The sequence below is a fragment of the Phyllobates terribilis genome, unplaced genomic scaffold, assembly GCF_046119375.1.
Source record: "Phyllobates terribilis strain yellow unplaced genomic scaffold, ASM4611937v1 Scaffold_2__4_contigs__length_985480577, whole genome shotgun sequence".
Classification (NCBI taxonomy): domain Eukaryota; kingdom Metazoa; phylum Chordata; class Amphibia; order Anura; family Dendrobatidae; genus Phyllobates; species Phyllobates terribilis.
Window position 1 is genome coordinate 970,768,555 of NW_027362762.1, and position 16,436 is coordinate 970,784,990.

General features: G+C 53.9%; 1 protein-coding gene across 1 annotated transcript in view; it reads right to left on the minus strand.

Moving 5' to 3' along the window:
* Positions 1 to 549: 549 nt before the first annotated feature.
* Positions 550 to 16,436, minus strand: part of NR1I2 (nuclear receptor subfamily 1 group I member 2) — a 56,404-nt gene continuing 40,517 nt past the window's right edge. The window contains exons 3-9 of the mRNA XM_073668720.1: positions 12,698 to 12,828; positions 11,929 to 12,116; positions 8,622 to 8,758; positions 8,397 to 8,542; positions 8,194 to 8,310; positions 4,058 to 4,166; positions 550 to 1,196 (exon numbers count right to left, since the gene is read on the minus strand). Of these exons, the coding sequence (XP_073524821.1) occupies positions 1,052 to 1,196; positions 4,058 to 4,166; positions 8,194 to 8,310; positions 8,397 to 8,542; positions 8,622 to 8,758; positions 11,929 to 12,116; positions 12,698 to 12,828 (973 nt within the window). The 3' untranslated portion in view covers positions 550 to 1,051. The remainder of the gene's footprint in view (positions 1,197 to 4,057; positions 4,167 to 8,193; positions 8,311 to 8,396; positions 8,543 to 8,621; positions 8,759 to 11,928; positions 12,117 to 12,697; positions 12,829 to 16,436) is intronic.

The window sequence follows — 16,436 nt, forward strand, 5'->3', positions numbered from 1 at the left end:
AGCTGCATTCACAATTCAGCTACTCTAGTAGTTTCTGTTAGTGTGGTCCTGAGGGAATTTTGGCTGTATGATGCAGCATTAAACTGTGATCCGTTGCTTAGGGGCCCTTCCTGTGGCCCCTGCTCTTCATAACTAAGGCACAACACATTAATCTATGGCCGGATATAATAAAGCCTTGAATATTTGGCACTTGAGGACCCCCTCTGCTTGTGAGGTGCGGGACAGGGACCGCTTGACTCCAGGAAAGCTTCTCTTGTGCATCTTGTTCCTCGGCCATACAACATACTAGAATCCTCCGGTCACATCAAGAGCTGCATTCATAATTCTGCTGTGACCTCTGCTGAGGCGAGAGTACAACACATGACTGAACTGTGACCAAGCAGGGGCTGCAGTTGAAAATGAGCTCCTAGTGGGGTCTTATGAATGCAGCTCTGGCTGTGTCTGGGAGCGGAAAGTTCAGGATGAGGACCGTGGCTGAGCTTTAGGTTTGGATCGTCCCACCGAGCAGCCGCTTCGTCCTCTCTAGAAAATAACAATAGACACACAAAGCCGGGTTCAGATGACGCCATTGTGGGATCACAGAGGAACAAGTGCAGAAAGCCCAATGCTGCAGCGAGAATGAGCCGACACGCCGGACCCCGGTGCTGGTGAAGTGTCAGCTCTGGGGTTCACAGGTAGGTAAATGGTTGTGATCTGAGCTTATTCCCTGATGAGGCGGAGATATCACAGCATTGCCGCCGAGCGAGAGGTAATGGTTACGGCTGAAGGAGACTCGGCCGGTTTCTGGCCTCCCTGATGTCGGCGCGTCCTGAGATTGTCGTTGCCGGTCTCCTGTAGTGAAGGCGGAAACGCCGCAATTTCCAAAAATTCACATCCGATAAACACGAACTGTTCACAGCGTCCGTCTGTCCGGGGCCGCGGAGCCCCCCAGGGACGTCTACGCACAACGCCACCGACAACAGGTCTGACCTCAGACGTCCATGGCGACAGCGAGCAGACAGACGGACAATGCCATTGAAGCATGATTCCAGGTAAAGTCTGCGCGGTGGGGTCACTCCGGCATTCGGCTGAACAGCTCGTGCATCAGAGGGGTGTAGTCCGGCTGGATGTCCCAGATGTGCAGCAGCTGCTTACTGTGCTCATCGTTCATGGAGCGCAGCTCCGTCAGACACTCCATGATCTTAGCGAAAAGGAACCTGAGAGCAAAGAAGAAAATCAAACACCGCTGTCTATAATGGGGGCAACGTCACCCACCAATAGGTACCGTGTGACGCACCTGTACCGGGGGCCAGAGACGTGACGCACCTGGACCCGGGGGCCGGAGACGTGACGCACCTGGACCCGGGGGCCGGAGACGTGACGCACCTGGACCCGGGGGCCGGAGACGTGACGCACCTGGACCCGGGGGCCGGAGACGTGACGCACCTGGACCCGGGGGCCGGAGACGTGACGCACCTGGACCCGGGGGCCGGAGACGTGACGCACCTGGACCCGGGGGCCGGAGACGTGACGCACCTGGACCCGGGGGCCGGAGACGTGACGCACCTGGACCCGGGGGCCGGAGACGTGACGCACCTGGACCCGGGGGCCGGAGACGTGTGACGCACCTGTACAGTCACTAGGGGGCCGGAGACGTGTGACACACCTGTACAGTAACTAGGGGGCGGTAATGTGTGACACACCTGTACAGTCACTGGGGGGCAGGTAATGTGTGACACACCTGTACAGTCACTGGGGGGCAGTAATGTGTGACACACCTGTACAGTCACTGGGGGGCAGGTAATGTGTGACACACCTGTACAGTCACTGGGGGGCAGGTAATGTGTGACACACCTGTACAGTCACTAGGGGGGCAGGTAATGTGTGACACACCTGTACAGTCACTAGGGGGGCAGGTAATGTGTGACACACCTGTACAGTCACTGGGGGGCAGTAATGTGTGACACACCTGTACAGTCACTAGGGGGCAGGTAATGTGTGACACACCTGTACAGTCACTAGGGGGCAGGTAATGTGTGACACACCTGTACAGTAACTAGGGGGCGGTAATGTGTGACACACCTGTACAGTCACTAGGGGGCAGTAATGTATGACACACCTGTATAGTCACTGGGGGGCAGTAATGTGTGACACACCTGTACAGTCACTGGGGGGCGGTAATGTGTGACACACCTGTACAGTCACTAGGGGGCGGTAATGTGTGACACACCTGTACAGTCACTAGGGGGCAGTAATGTGTGACACACCTGTACAGTCACTAGGGGGCAGTAATGTGTGACACACCTGTACAGTCACTAGGGGGCAGTAATGTGTGACACACCTGTACAGTCACTAGGGGGCAGTAATGTGTGACACACCTGTACAGTCACTGGGGGGCAGGTAATGTGTGACACACCTGTACAGTCACTGGGGGGCAGTAATGTGTGACACACCTGTACAGTCACTAGGGGGCAGTAATGTGTGACACACCTGTACAGTCACTAGGGGGCAGTAATGTGACTGGGGGGCAGTAATGTGTGACACACCTGTACAGTCACTAGGGGGCAGTAATGTGTGACACACCTGTACAGTCACTAGGGGGCAGTAATGTGTGACACACCTGTACAGTCACTAGGGGGCAGTAATGTGTGACACACCTGTACAGTCACTGGGGGGCAGGTAATGTGTGACACACCTGTACAGTCACTGGGGGGCAGGTAATGTGTGACACACCTGTACAGTCACTAGGGGGCAGTAATGTGTGACACACCTGTACAGTCACTAGGGGGCAGTAATGTGTGACACACCTGTACAGTCACTAGGGGGCAGTAATGTGTGACACACCTGTACAGTCACTAGGGGGCAGTAATGTGTGACACACCTGTACAGTCACTGGGGGGCAGGTAATGTGTGACACACCTGTACAGTCACTGGGGGGCAGGTAATGTGTGACACACCTGTACAGTCACTAGGGGGCAGTAATGTGTGACACACCTGTACAGTCACTAGGGGGCAGTAATGTGTGACACACCTGTACAGTCACTGGGGGGCAGGTAATGTGTGACACATCTGTACAGTCACTAGGGGGCAGTAATGTGTGACACACCTGTACAGTCACTAGGGGGCAGTAATGTGTGACACACCTGTACAGTCACTAGGGGGCAGTAATGTGTGACACACCTGTACAGTCACTAGGGGGCAGTAATGTGTGACACATCTGTACAGTCACTAGGGGGCAGTAATGTGTGACACACCTGTACAGTCACTAGGGGGCAGTAATGTGTGACACACCTGTACAGTCACTGGGGGGCAGGTAATGTGTGACACACCTGTACAGTCACTAGGGGGCAGTAATGTGTGACACACCTGTACAGTCACTAGGGGGCAGTAATGTGTGACACACCTGTACAGTCACTAGGGGGCAGTAATGTGTGACACACCTGTACAGTCACTAGGGGGCAGTAATGTGTGACACACCTGTACAGTCACTAGGGGGCAGTAATGTGTGACACACCTGTACAGTCACTAGGGGGCAGTAATGTGTGACACACCTGTACAGTCACTAGGGGGCAGTAATGTGTGACACACCTGTACAGTCACTAGGGGGCAGTAATGTGTGACACACCTGTACAGTCACTAGGGGGCAGTAATGTGTGACACACCTGTACAGTCACTAGGGGGCAGTAATGTGTGACACATCTGTACAGTCACTAGGGGGCAGTAATGTGTGACACACCTGTACAGTCACTAGGGGGCAGTAATGTGTGACACACCTGTATGGTAGACATTATTGACATGAAATTCTCCCCAGATGTCAGTAACAACCCGTCCAATCCACACAGGAAAGAAATCACCATAGATGTCCATACAGCGGGTCATTTCTCATTATCACACATCATTTATGGACATCTATGGTGATTTCTTTCCTGTGTGGATTGGACGGGTTGTTACTGACATCTGGGGAGAATTTCATGTCAATAGCACCTTTACAAATAGATGGACTTAGAGAATTGGTGATGCGTTCAATACTTATGTCACCCGCTGTGCACACACCCATGTATACATGTATACACCTCACCTGTTCTCCTGAGACGGCGGCCGCTGGCCCTCTATATACGTCAGGAGGGTCAGCGCCAGGTACTCCTGGATCTTATCGATTTTGTCGTGGTCGCTGACACCTGGACGGTCTGGAATACAAACAAGTAACATCTGACCCCGGGGGGCTGCATCAAGTGACCTCTGGAATTGTTAATTTGTCGCATGAATCAGTGACCCCAGTACATTACACATAAAGGGTTCATTGCTGACCAACGGCCAGATGACTACAGCAAGAGCAGAAGACAAATTCATAGCGCCCCCTCCTGGAGACCACTAATGAATTGTTTCAGCTGTAAAGTATCTGTGCAGAAGTTTGTGCTCCAGAGCTGCTCTGCAGTCTGCACTGGGCTGGGGGCTGCACTAGGGGCTGCACTGGGCTGGGGGCTGCTCTGCAGTCTGCACTGGGCTGAGGGCTGCACTGGGGGCTGCACTGGGCTGGGGGCTGCTCTGCAGTCTGCACTGGCTGGGGGCTGCTCTGCAGTCTGCACTGGGCTGGGGGCTGCTCTGCAGTCCGCACTGGGCTGGGGGCTGCTCTGCAGTCCGCACTGGGCTGGGGGCTGCTCTGCAGTCCGCACTGGGCTGGGGGCTGCTCTGCAGTCCGCACTGGGCTGGGGGCTGCTCTGCAGTCCGCACTGGGCTGGGGGCTGCTCTGCAGTCCGCACTGGGCTGGGGGCTGCTCTGCAGTCCGCACTGGGCTGGGGGCTGCTCTGCAGTCCGCACTGGGCTGGGGGCTGCTCTGCAGTCCGCACTGGGCTGGGGGCTGCTCTGCAGTCCGCACTGGGCTGGGGGCTGCTCTGCAGTCCGCACTGGGCTGGGGGCTGCTCTGCAGTCCGCACTGGGCTGGGGGCTGCTCTGCAGTCCGCACTGGGCTGGGGGCTGCTCTGCAGTCCGCACTGGGCTGGGGGCTGCTCTGCAGTCCGCACTGGGCTGGGGGCTGCTCTGCAGTCCGCACTGGGCTGGGGGCTGCTCTGCAGTCCGCACTGGGCTGGGGGCTGCTCTGCAGTCCGCACTGGGCTGGGGGCTGCTCTGCAGTCCGCACTGGGCTGGGGGCTGCTCTGCAGTCCGCACTGGGCTGGGGGCTGCTCTGCAGTCCGCACTGGGCTGGGGGCTGCTCTGCAGTCCGCACTGGGCTGGGGGCTGCACTGGGGACCGCACTGGGCTGGGGGCTGCACTGGGGACCGCACTGGGCTGGGGGCTGCTCTGCGGTCTGCACTGGGCTGGGGGCTGCTCTGCGGTCTGCACTGGGCTGGGGGCTGCTCTGCGGTCTGCACTGGGCTGGGGGCTGCTCTGCGGTCTGCACTGGGCTGGGGGCTGCTCTGCGGTCTGCACTGGGCTGGGGGCTGCTCTGCGGTCTGCACTGGGCTGGGGGCTGCTCTGCGGTCTGCACTGGGCTGGGGGCTGCTCTGCGGTCTGCACTGGGCTGGGGGCTGCTCTGCGGTCTGCACTGGGCTGGGGGCTGCTCTGCGGTCTGCACTGGGCTGGGGGCTGCTCTGCAGTCTGCACTGGGCTGGGGGCTGCTCTGCAGTCTGCACTGGGCTGGGGGCTGCTCTGCAGTCTGCACTGGGCTGGGGGCTGCTCTGCAGTCTGCACTGGGCTGGGGGCTGCTCTGCAGTCTGCACTGGGCTGGGGGCTGCTCTGCAGTCTGCACTGGGCTGGGGGCTGCTCTGCAGTCTGCACTGGGCTGGGGGCTGCTCTGCAGTCTGCACTGGGCTGGGGGCTGCTCTGCAGTCTGCACTGGGCTGGGGGCTGCTCTGCAGTCTGCACTGGGCTGGGGGCTGCTCTGCAGTCTGCACTGGGCTGGGGGCTGCTCTGCAGTCTGCACTGGGCTGGGGGCTGCTCTGCAGTCTGCACTGGGCTGGGGGCTGCTCTGCAGTCTGCACTGGGCTGGGGGCTGCTCTGCAGTCTGCACTGGGCTGGGGGCTGCTTTGCAGTCTGCACTGGGCTGGGGGCTGCTTTGCAGTCTGCACTGGGCTGGGGCTGCTCTGCAGTCTGCACTGGGCTGGGGGCTGCACTGGGGGCTGCACTGGGTTGGTCTGGGGGCTGCACTGCAGTCTAATCAATGTACAGTAATGTTCAAAATAATAGCAGTGCGTTCACACACACGAGTTATCACAGAATCTTTCTCCTAGTTGTTATTTCCAGCATTGGGGACGTCGCTCGCTATTTTCTAATTCACAACATGAAGAGAAATGTAGAATTTTTCTATAAAGTGGTTAAAAATTAACAAAAAATGAACTTTGGGCTGTTTAAAAAAAAATAGCAACGTCTGCATTTGTCTTTACAAACTCACAATATGTCCTCTCGCTCTTCTCTTCTCTTTTCTGAGGATTGAGCTTTCCTGTGAATCACTCACCTAATATTTAGTTGTTACCCACAGTTTTTTAGAGCTGCTTCACATCTATGTTGCATAGAGTCAACCATCTTCTGGCCCCTGTCACTGTTATTCAGCCAGAGGAGGCTTTCACTACATCCCACAGTTTTTTGCCATTTGTTGGCTTTGCCTCAGAAATTGCATTTTTGATGTCACCCCCACAAGTGTTCTATCGGATTAAGGTCCGGGGATTGGGCTGGCCGCTCCAGAACCTCAATTTTGTTGGACTGGAAGCAAGATTTTGTTCATTTACTGGTGTGTTTAGGGTCGTTGTCTTGGTGAAACACCCATTTCCAGGGTACATCCTATTCAGTGTAAGGCAACATGACCTCTTCAAGTATTTTAATATCTGCAAACTGGTCCATGATCCCTGGCATGTGGTAAATAGATCCGGCACCATAGTAAGAGACACATTCCCATATCATGATGCTTCACCACCATGCTTCACTGTCTGCAGGGTGTACTGTGGCTGAATGTCAAGACGACCCCCAAACTCTGCAAACTGTCTGTGGCCCCTGGACCCAAAAAGAACAATTTTACTTTCATCAGTACACAAAATGTTTCTCCTTTCTCTTTAGGCCAGTTGATTTGTTCTTTGGCAAATTGTATCCGCTTCAGTACATGTCTTTTTATCATTGGGACTTTGCGGGGACTTCTTGGTAAGAGATTAGCTTCACACAGGCGTTTTCTCACTGTCACAGTCCTCACAGGTAACTGGATACTGTCTGTGATCATCCTGGAGCTGATCATCGGCTGAGCCTTTGCCATTCTGGCTATTCTTCCATCCATTCGGATGGTAGTCTTCCGTTTTCTTCCACGTCCCTCTTGTTTTGCTTTCCATTATAAAGCATTGGAGATCATTTTAGCTGAACAGCCGATCATTGTCTGCACTTCTTTATAAGTTTTACCCTCTCCAATCAACTTTTTAATCAAAGTACGCTGTTCTTCTGAACAATGTCTGGAACGACCCATATTTCTCAGGCTTTCAAGGAGAAATGCAGGTACAACATGTGCTGCTTCACCCTTATATAAGGGCCACCAGACTCACACCTGTTTCTTCACAGGATGATTGACGTCCACACTGCTATTATATTGAACACCCCCCGTACAATTAATCATTCACATACACAGAATCATAAACCTGCAGATCATGAATGCGGAGTCTGGGGGTTTCTTACAATCTACTGCACCAACTGGTAAATTGTCTGACATGTGGTGATAGAATCTATACCAGAAACACTGATTAATCTGGTCAGTCACATTGGACGGATGGTATTTTGGACAGCACTGTAGAGGGTCTGGTCATTAATATCAGGGTCCGCTTTCTTATAGGAGTCTGGTCTGGGGTCAGAAAGAAATATAAAGAATCTGTTTTGGTGTAAAATATAAAGATCGGATAAGGATATTATGATTTTTTGGGGTCTGGTGTCTGAGATCATTTTGCTGGGTCCTTAATAGTTTTTAGCTTTTTTTACGACTTGTTTCCCAGGGTCCCCAAAGCTCGGGTTACAAGCCCCCCACTTCATGCCGTCACACTGGAGAGGGACCCCATGGGTGACGTGACCTCTGCACCATGTAATAGGGAATCTGTGCAGCAGGACCGACCCCGCCCTAGTCCGGCCCCCGATGACAGTGACCACTCCCCCAGCACCACCCATGAGTAGTGCAGGTATTCCCCTGCAGACCTGGAGCTACAGGTGGAGACGACCTCTGTGCCACTCATTACAGATGGAGGGTTACTGTACCTGCGGAGAACAGGGAGATGGCCTGCATCAGCGCGTACTCCTCAATCTGCAGGCCCAGCTTCTTCAGCATACAGTGGAAGCGGATCAGCGGCTCCAAGAACAACTGACGGAAGCCGGCTGCGGAGGAGGGGCGATGTACAATCAGTGATGATCACCGTACAGCGAGTATACGGCCGGGTCTGACCGCAGGCGCCGTCACTCACCCATCGCCAGGTCCTCACTGTTGTAGCTGAACTGACCACACGACCAGGTCTGCGAGCGGTCGTCAAACACCGAGTTGAAGCGGATGACGCAGATCTCCAGGGCGCAGCCTTTCAGCAGAGCGATCTGGTCATCAATGCCCAAATCCCTGACAAAGCGGACATGGCGGAGGAGTCACATGACTGTCTGATGGCGGGGGGCCGAATAGGAGAAGGGGCCGGCTGTACCTGAAATCCGGAATATTTTTGGCAAAATTGATCACGCCCTTTATCATGTAGGTAACGAGGTCGGAAATGTGAGGTAGCATCAAGAAGACGGTGGATTCCTGCCGCTGGTCCAGGGGGTCGGGCTGCCGACGGATGGGCTAAGAAAGACACAAAGTACATGAGGGGGGTCCCGAAATTACCAAACTGGGCCCATGTCTACCCACCCACCCATGATGAGCGAGGATATCAGACAGGTGTAATCACAGTACTGCCCCATATACAGCAGCCCCCATCCCCAGGGAACAGCACACCCCACAGTACACAGCACTCCCCACAGTACACAGCACTCCCCACAGTACACAGCACTCCACCCAGGGAACAGCACCCCCCCAAGGGAACAGCACCTCCCACAGTACACAGCACTCCCCCAAGGGAACAGCACCCCCCACAGTACACAGCACACCCCACAGTACACAGCACTCCGCCCAGGGAACAGCACCCCCCACAGTACACAGCACCCCCCACAGTACACAGCACTCCGCCCAGGGAACAACACTCCCCCAAGGGAACAGCACCCCCCACAGTACACAGCACTCCCCCAAGGGAACACCACCCCCCACAGTACACAGCACTCCCCCCAAGGGAACACCACCCCCTACAGTACACAGCACTCCCCCAAGGGAACACCACCCCCCACAGTACACAGCACTCCCCCAAGGGAACAGCACCCCCCACAGTACACAGCACTTCCCCAAGAGAACAGCACCCCCCACAGTACACAGCACTCCCCCAAGGGAACAGCACCCCCCACAGTACACAGCACACCCCACAGTACACAGCACTCCGCCCAGGGAACAGCACCCCCCACAGTACACAGCACTCCGCCCAGGGAACAACACTCCCCCAAGGGAACAACACCCCCCACAGTACACAGCACTCCCCCAAGGGAACACCACCCCCCACAGTACACAGCACTCCCCCAAGGGAACACCCCCCCCCACAGTACACAGCACTCCCCCAAGGGAACACCACCCCCCACAGTACACAGCACTCCCCCAAGGGAACACCACCCCCCACAGTACACAGCACTCCCCCAAGGGAACACCACCCCCCACAGTACACAGCACTCCCCCAAGGGAACACCACCCCCCACAGTACACAGCACTCCCCCAAGGGAACAGCACCCCCCACAGTACACAGCACTCCCCCAAGGGAACAGCACCCCCCACAGTACACAGCACTCCCCAGTAAATAGTATACTCCCCAGTATATAGCACCCCCCAGGAACAGCACCCCCCCTACAGTACACAGCACTCCCCCCAGTATACACCACCCTGCAGAGTACAGCACTCCCCCCAGTATACACTGTACAGCATTCCTCACTCCAGAGTACACAGCACTACCCCAGAGTATAGTAAACTCCCCCAAGTTACATCACTCCCCCCATTATACAGCACTCCCTCCAGTATACAGCATCCTGCAGGGTACAGCACTCCCCCAAGGTTACAGTATTCTACGTACACAGCACTTCCCTCAGTATATGGTATACTCCCCCAGTGTACAGCACACCTTCCCCCCCAGTGTACAGCACACCTTCCCCCCCAGTGTACAGCACGATTATTAGTAACATTTAAAGGGAACCTGTCACGTCTTATCTACTATGTAAACTGCCCCCATAGCTTGCTAGTGATGTAATGTGCATTGTGCATCACTAATACGCTTTTTTCATTAAAATTGGCGCTAATATCATTAGTATATAACATTTTCTATACTTATATCCTACCTGCTCGTTCGTGTGATCCTCGCATCAGTCGGGGCTGGTGCCGCCCATGTATTTGCATTCTGCTCCCGGCGAGCGCTGAAGTCAGTATGGGGCGCTTGTGCAGTATGAGATGGCACGCAGCAAAGCTTGCAGTGCGGGGAGCCGTGCGTGAGCTGTGACGAGCGCTCTGGCCGTGAAGCTGGGAACTACACAGCCTCACGGCGCACGCTTCCAGCGTTTTTGCTGCTCCATGTCCAGGCTCCAAGACGTCCCCTCTACTGACCCAAACCACAAGTTGCCTCCAATGTGCTCACACCACAGAAATACCTGTTCTGTGGAACATACCACACCTATGGATCAGCGGAGTCTGGAGGTGGAAGAAAGGGGCTTAAAGTGAAGCACGGCGGGGGGTCCGTGATGTCTACAGTGGACCACGGCGGGGGCTCGGGGATGTCTACAGTGGAGCACGGCAGGGGCTCGGGTATGTCTACAGTGGAGCACGACGGGAGCTCGGTGATGTCTACAGTGAAGCACGCTGGGGGCTCCGTGATGTCTACAGTGAAGCACGACGGGAGCTCGGTGATGTCTACAGTGAAGCACGGTGCGGTGTGGGCTCCGTGATGTCTACGTGGAGCATAACGGGAGCTTGGTGATGTCTACAGTGAAGCACGGTGGGGGATCCGTGATGTCTACAGTGTAACACGACGGGAGCTTGGTGATGTCTACAGTGAAGCACGGTGGGGGCTCCGTGATGTCTACAGTGGAACACGACGGGAGCTTGGTGATGTCTACAGTGAAACACGGTGGGGGCTCCGTGATGTCTACGTGGAGCACAACGGGAGCTTGGTGATGTCTACAGTGAAGCACGGTGGGGGCTCCGTGATGTCTACAGTGGAGCACGACGGGATCTTGGTGATGTCTACAGTGAAGCACAGTGGGGGCTCCGTGATGTCTACAGTGTAACACGACGGGATCTTGGTGATGTCTACAGTGAAGCACAGTGGGGGCTCCGTGATGTCTACAGTGTAACACGACGGGAGCTTGGTGATGTCTACAGTGAAGCACTGTGGGGGCTCTGTGATGTCTACGTGGAGCACAATGGGAGCTTGGTGAGGTCTACAGTGAAGCACGGTGGGGGCTCCGTGATGTCTACAGTGGAGCACGACGGCAGCTTGGTGATGTCTACAGTGAAGCACGGTGGGGGCTCCGTGATGTCTACAGTGGAGCACGACGGGAGCTTGGTGATGTCTACAATGAAGCACGGCGGGGGCTCTGCGATGTCTACAGTGAAGCAAAAATATTAGGCACCTAAGGGCCATTGCCCATGAGGACTGGGCTAAGGTTCCTCAGGATCGCTGCCAGAAGCCGGTGTCTGGTGATACATCACGTCGGCAGCAGGTGATAACAGCCAGAGGGGCCCTACGAAGTACAAGTGACGCAGGTCATGAAGGGGTGAATACTTCTGATATTGCCAGTATAAGTGACATTTTGTGGAGAATTTGGAGACACCTCTTGTTTCTCCACACCCCGCCCCGCCCCCGCAGAGGGTCCTTCCGTTGTTCATACCCGGAAGTTCCTGAAGTAGATGAAGCTGCTGTCAAACGTCTTCTTCTGGGCTTCTGAGAGCTGCGTCACAAGCCGCTCCTGCTCCTCCGTCATACGGGATGTGGGGGACAGGCGCGGGATTTGGGACAATTTCTGCTTCTTCTTGATAAGGGAGCGTCGCAGCTCCACGGCCTCGTCCGACATGATCACTGCAGACGACAGAGAGGGCAAGGTGAAAACCTGGCAGCACAACTCACCATGCCAGAAGGCGGGCGAGCGCGGGCGGAGGGTACCACGGCCCACAAGCGTTCGCGGTCACAACTGCGTCTGACACACGTCTGATACTGGACGTACTTCTTGTGCAATGGCCGAGGCCTCCCCTGGAAAATCAATCATATACACATGCGGCCACTTTACATGTGCTGCTATGGTAACCAGGAGGCCACGCTGACATGCAAACCAGGACGACCGGCACACGAGGGAACGGGCGCGCACACACACGAGGGAACGGGCGCGCACACACACGAGGGAACGGGCGCGCACACACACGAGGGAACGGGCGCGCACACACACGAGGGAACGGGCGCGCACACACACGAGGGAACGGGCGCGCACACACACGAGGGAACGGGCGCGCACACACACGAGGGAACGGGCGCGCACACACACGAGGGAACGGGCCCGCACACACACGAGGGAACGGGCCCGCACACACGAGGGAACGGGCCCGCACACACGAGGGAACGGGCCCGCACACACGAGGGAATGGGGGCACACATGCAGGACTCACGCTCCTTCTTCATCCCGATGTCCAGGCACTTCTTCAGGCGGCAGGCCTGGCAGTGCCGGCGGTTATTCTTGTTGATGACACAGGCATTCTGGAAGGGACAGCTGAGCCGCAGGCTGCGCTTCATGGCGCGTCTACGGAGAGAGAAGACCGGAAATGAGCCGAGAAAGAAGAGACAAACAAGGAGACGAGGGGACAGTAATGATAGTGACACACAGGAAGACGAGGGGACAGTAATGATAGTGACACACAGGAAGACGAGGGGACAGTAATGATAGTGACACACAGAGAGACGAGGGGACAGTAATGATAGTGACACACAGAGAGACGAGGGGACAGTAATCAGTGTGACGCTTCTAATCTTAATTATCCAGACGTCTAGATTTGTTAGGCCAAGAGAAATACACTATTGTGTTTGTGTCCTGCCCTTCTATACATTGTGTATACGCTATATACCACCGGTCCTGCCCTTCTGTACATTGTGTATACGCTATATACCACCAGTCCGGCCCTTCTATACATTGTGTATACGCTATATACCACAGGTCCTGCCCTTCTGTACATTGTGTATACGCTATATACCACCAGTCCGGCCCTTCTATACATTGTGTATACGCTATATACCACCGGTCCTACCCTTCTATACATTGTGTATACGCTATATACCACCAGTCCTGCCCTTCTATACATTGTGTATACGCTATATACCACCGGTCCCGCCCTTCTGTACATTGTGTATACGCTATATACCACCGGTCCTGCCCTTCTATACATTGTGTATACGCTATATACCACCAGTCCTGCCCTTCTATACATTGTGTATACGCTATATACCACCAGTCCTGCCCTTCTATACATTGTGTATACGCTATATACCACCGGTCCCGCCCTTCTGTACATTGTGTATACGCTATATACCACCGGTCCTGCCCTTCTATACATTGTGTATACGCTATATACCACCAGTCCTGCCCTTCTATACATTGTGTATACGCTATATACCACCAGTCCTGCCCTTCTATACATTGTGTATACGCTATATACCACCGGTCCTGCCCTTCTATACATTGTGTATACGCTATATACCACCAGTCCTGCCCTTCTATACATTGTGTATACGCTATATACCACCAGTCTCGCCCTTCTATACATTGTGTATACGCTATATACCACCGGTCCTGCCCTTCTATACATTGTGTATACGCTATATACCACCAGTCCTGCCCTTCTATACATTGTGTATACGCTATATACCACCAGTCCCGCCCTTCTATACATTGTGTATACGCTATATACCACCGGTCCTGCCCTTCTATACGCTATATACCACCGGTCCTGCCCTTCTATACATTGTGTATACGCTATATACCACCAGTCCTGCCCTTCTATACATTGTGTATACGCTATATACCACCAGTCTCGCCCTTCTATACATTGTGTATACGCTATATACCACCGGTCCTGCCCTTCTATACATTGTATATACGCTATATACCACCGGTCCTGCCCTTCTATACATTGTGTATACGCTATATACCACCAGTCCCGCCCTTCTATACATTGTGTATACGCTATATACCACTGGTCCCGCCCATCTATACACAGTGTATACGCTATATACCACCGGTCCTGCCCTTCTATACATTGTGTATACGCTATATACCACCAGTCCCGCCCTTCTATACATTGTGTATACGCTATATACCACCAGTCCCGCCCTTCTATACATTGTGTATACGCTATATACCACCAGTCCCGCCCTTCTATACATTGTGTATACGCTATATACCACTGGTCCCGCCCTTCTATACATTGTGTATACGCTATATACCACCAGTCCCGCCCTTCTATACATTGTGTATACGCTATATACCACTGGTCCCGCCCTTCTATACATTGTGTATACGCTATATACCACTGGTCCCGCCCTTCTATACATTGTGTATACGCTATATACCACCAGTCCTGCCCTGTAATGCACATTCCTGGCTTTGTGCGTTCAGGTCCGGCCACAATGGAGTCCTCTGATTACCTAGCAACCGATGTCTTTACTTGGAGACCATTGAGTAAATGAGATCGGTGTATGTAATGGAGGACGGCATGCGTCCCCGGCTGCCGCATCACGGGACTCTTATGATTGATGCTCAGAAATGCTCCACAATCCTCTTACATAATAATTGGTGGGGGTCATTAGATATAATGGCTGCCTAGCAACAACAAGGAGAGTTTCCTGGAAATGCCAACACAAGCCGCTTCTCCTCCTCTGTATCGGAGGTGAGGGTTCTAGGAATATTCGCGTGGGTGGATGGTGGGCGAGCGGTGGTCCGTGTGGTCGGGGTGAGGGGCCCTACTCTGGTACCACAAATAGAAGAGCAGCTTGTGCCTCATTGCCCGGGTCCTACTCAGATTACAGGGTTTATTGTGGCTTGGACACTTTTATACGAGTCACAGATCATATAACACACGGACCTGAGAACGGAAGATCTAACACACGGACCTGAGAACGGAAGATCTAACACGGACCTGAAAACGGAAGATCTAACACACGGACCTGAGAACGGAAGATCTAACACACGGACCTGAGAACGGAAGATCTAACACACGGACCTGAAAACGGAAGATCTAACACACGGACCTGAGAACGGAAGATCTAACACACGGACCTGAGAACGGAAGATCTAACACACGGACCTGAGAACGGAAGATCTAACACACGGACCTGAGAACGGAAGATCTAACACACGGACCTGAGAACGGAAGATCTAACACGCGGACCGGAGAACGGAAGATCTAACACGCGGACCTGAGAACGGAAGATCTAACACGCGGACCTGAGAACGGAAGATCTAACACGCGGACCTGAGAACGGAAGATCTAACACGCGGACCTGAGAACGGAAGATCTAACACGCGGACCTGAGAACGGAAGATCTAACACGCGGACCTGAGAACGGAAGATCTAACACGCGGACCTGAGAACGGAAGATCTAACATGCGGACCTGAGAACGGAAGATCTAACACGCGGACCTGAGGACGGAAGATCTAACACACGGACCTGAGAACGGAAGATCTAACACACGGACCTGAGAACGGAAGATGACAACATTTACGTGTCATTTTATCACTTTCGTACAGAAGAGTCTCTGGCAGGACGAGGCTGGATTATAGGTGGACGAGGCCGGATTACAGGGCGACGAGGCCGGATTACTGGGGGGACGAGGCCGGATTACTGGGGGGACGAGGCCGGATTACTGGGGGGACGAGGCAGGATTACTGGGGGGACGAGGCCGGAATACAGGGGGGACGAGGCCGGATTACTGGGGGGTGAGTTAGTGTTTTCAATGACGCGGTTCTTTTTACCATATAATGGACTGAAAAACAGGAAAAAAATCTAAGTAGATTAAAAAGCGAAAAGAAAAAAGCAAAACAGTCATTTTTGGGGGTTTGTGTTTCTGGTGTTGATTATGTGACAACAAAGAGCCAAGATCCTGATTCTTCAAAAAAAATAAAAAAAATCTGAATTAAAAAAAACAACAAAAAAAAAACATCTTTTCTTTGTGTCGCCGTTTCCCAAGAGCCATAACTTTATTGTTTTCCATGGATGGAGCGGAGGGAGGACTTGTTTTTCGCGTGGCGAGCTGATGGTTTTATTGATAGTATTGGAGAACATTAGACGCTTTGATCGCTTTTTATTACACAATTGGGGGAGGAGCGAGAGCAAAAAAAACAAAACAGAATTCTG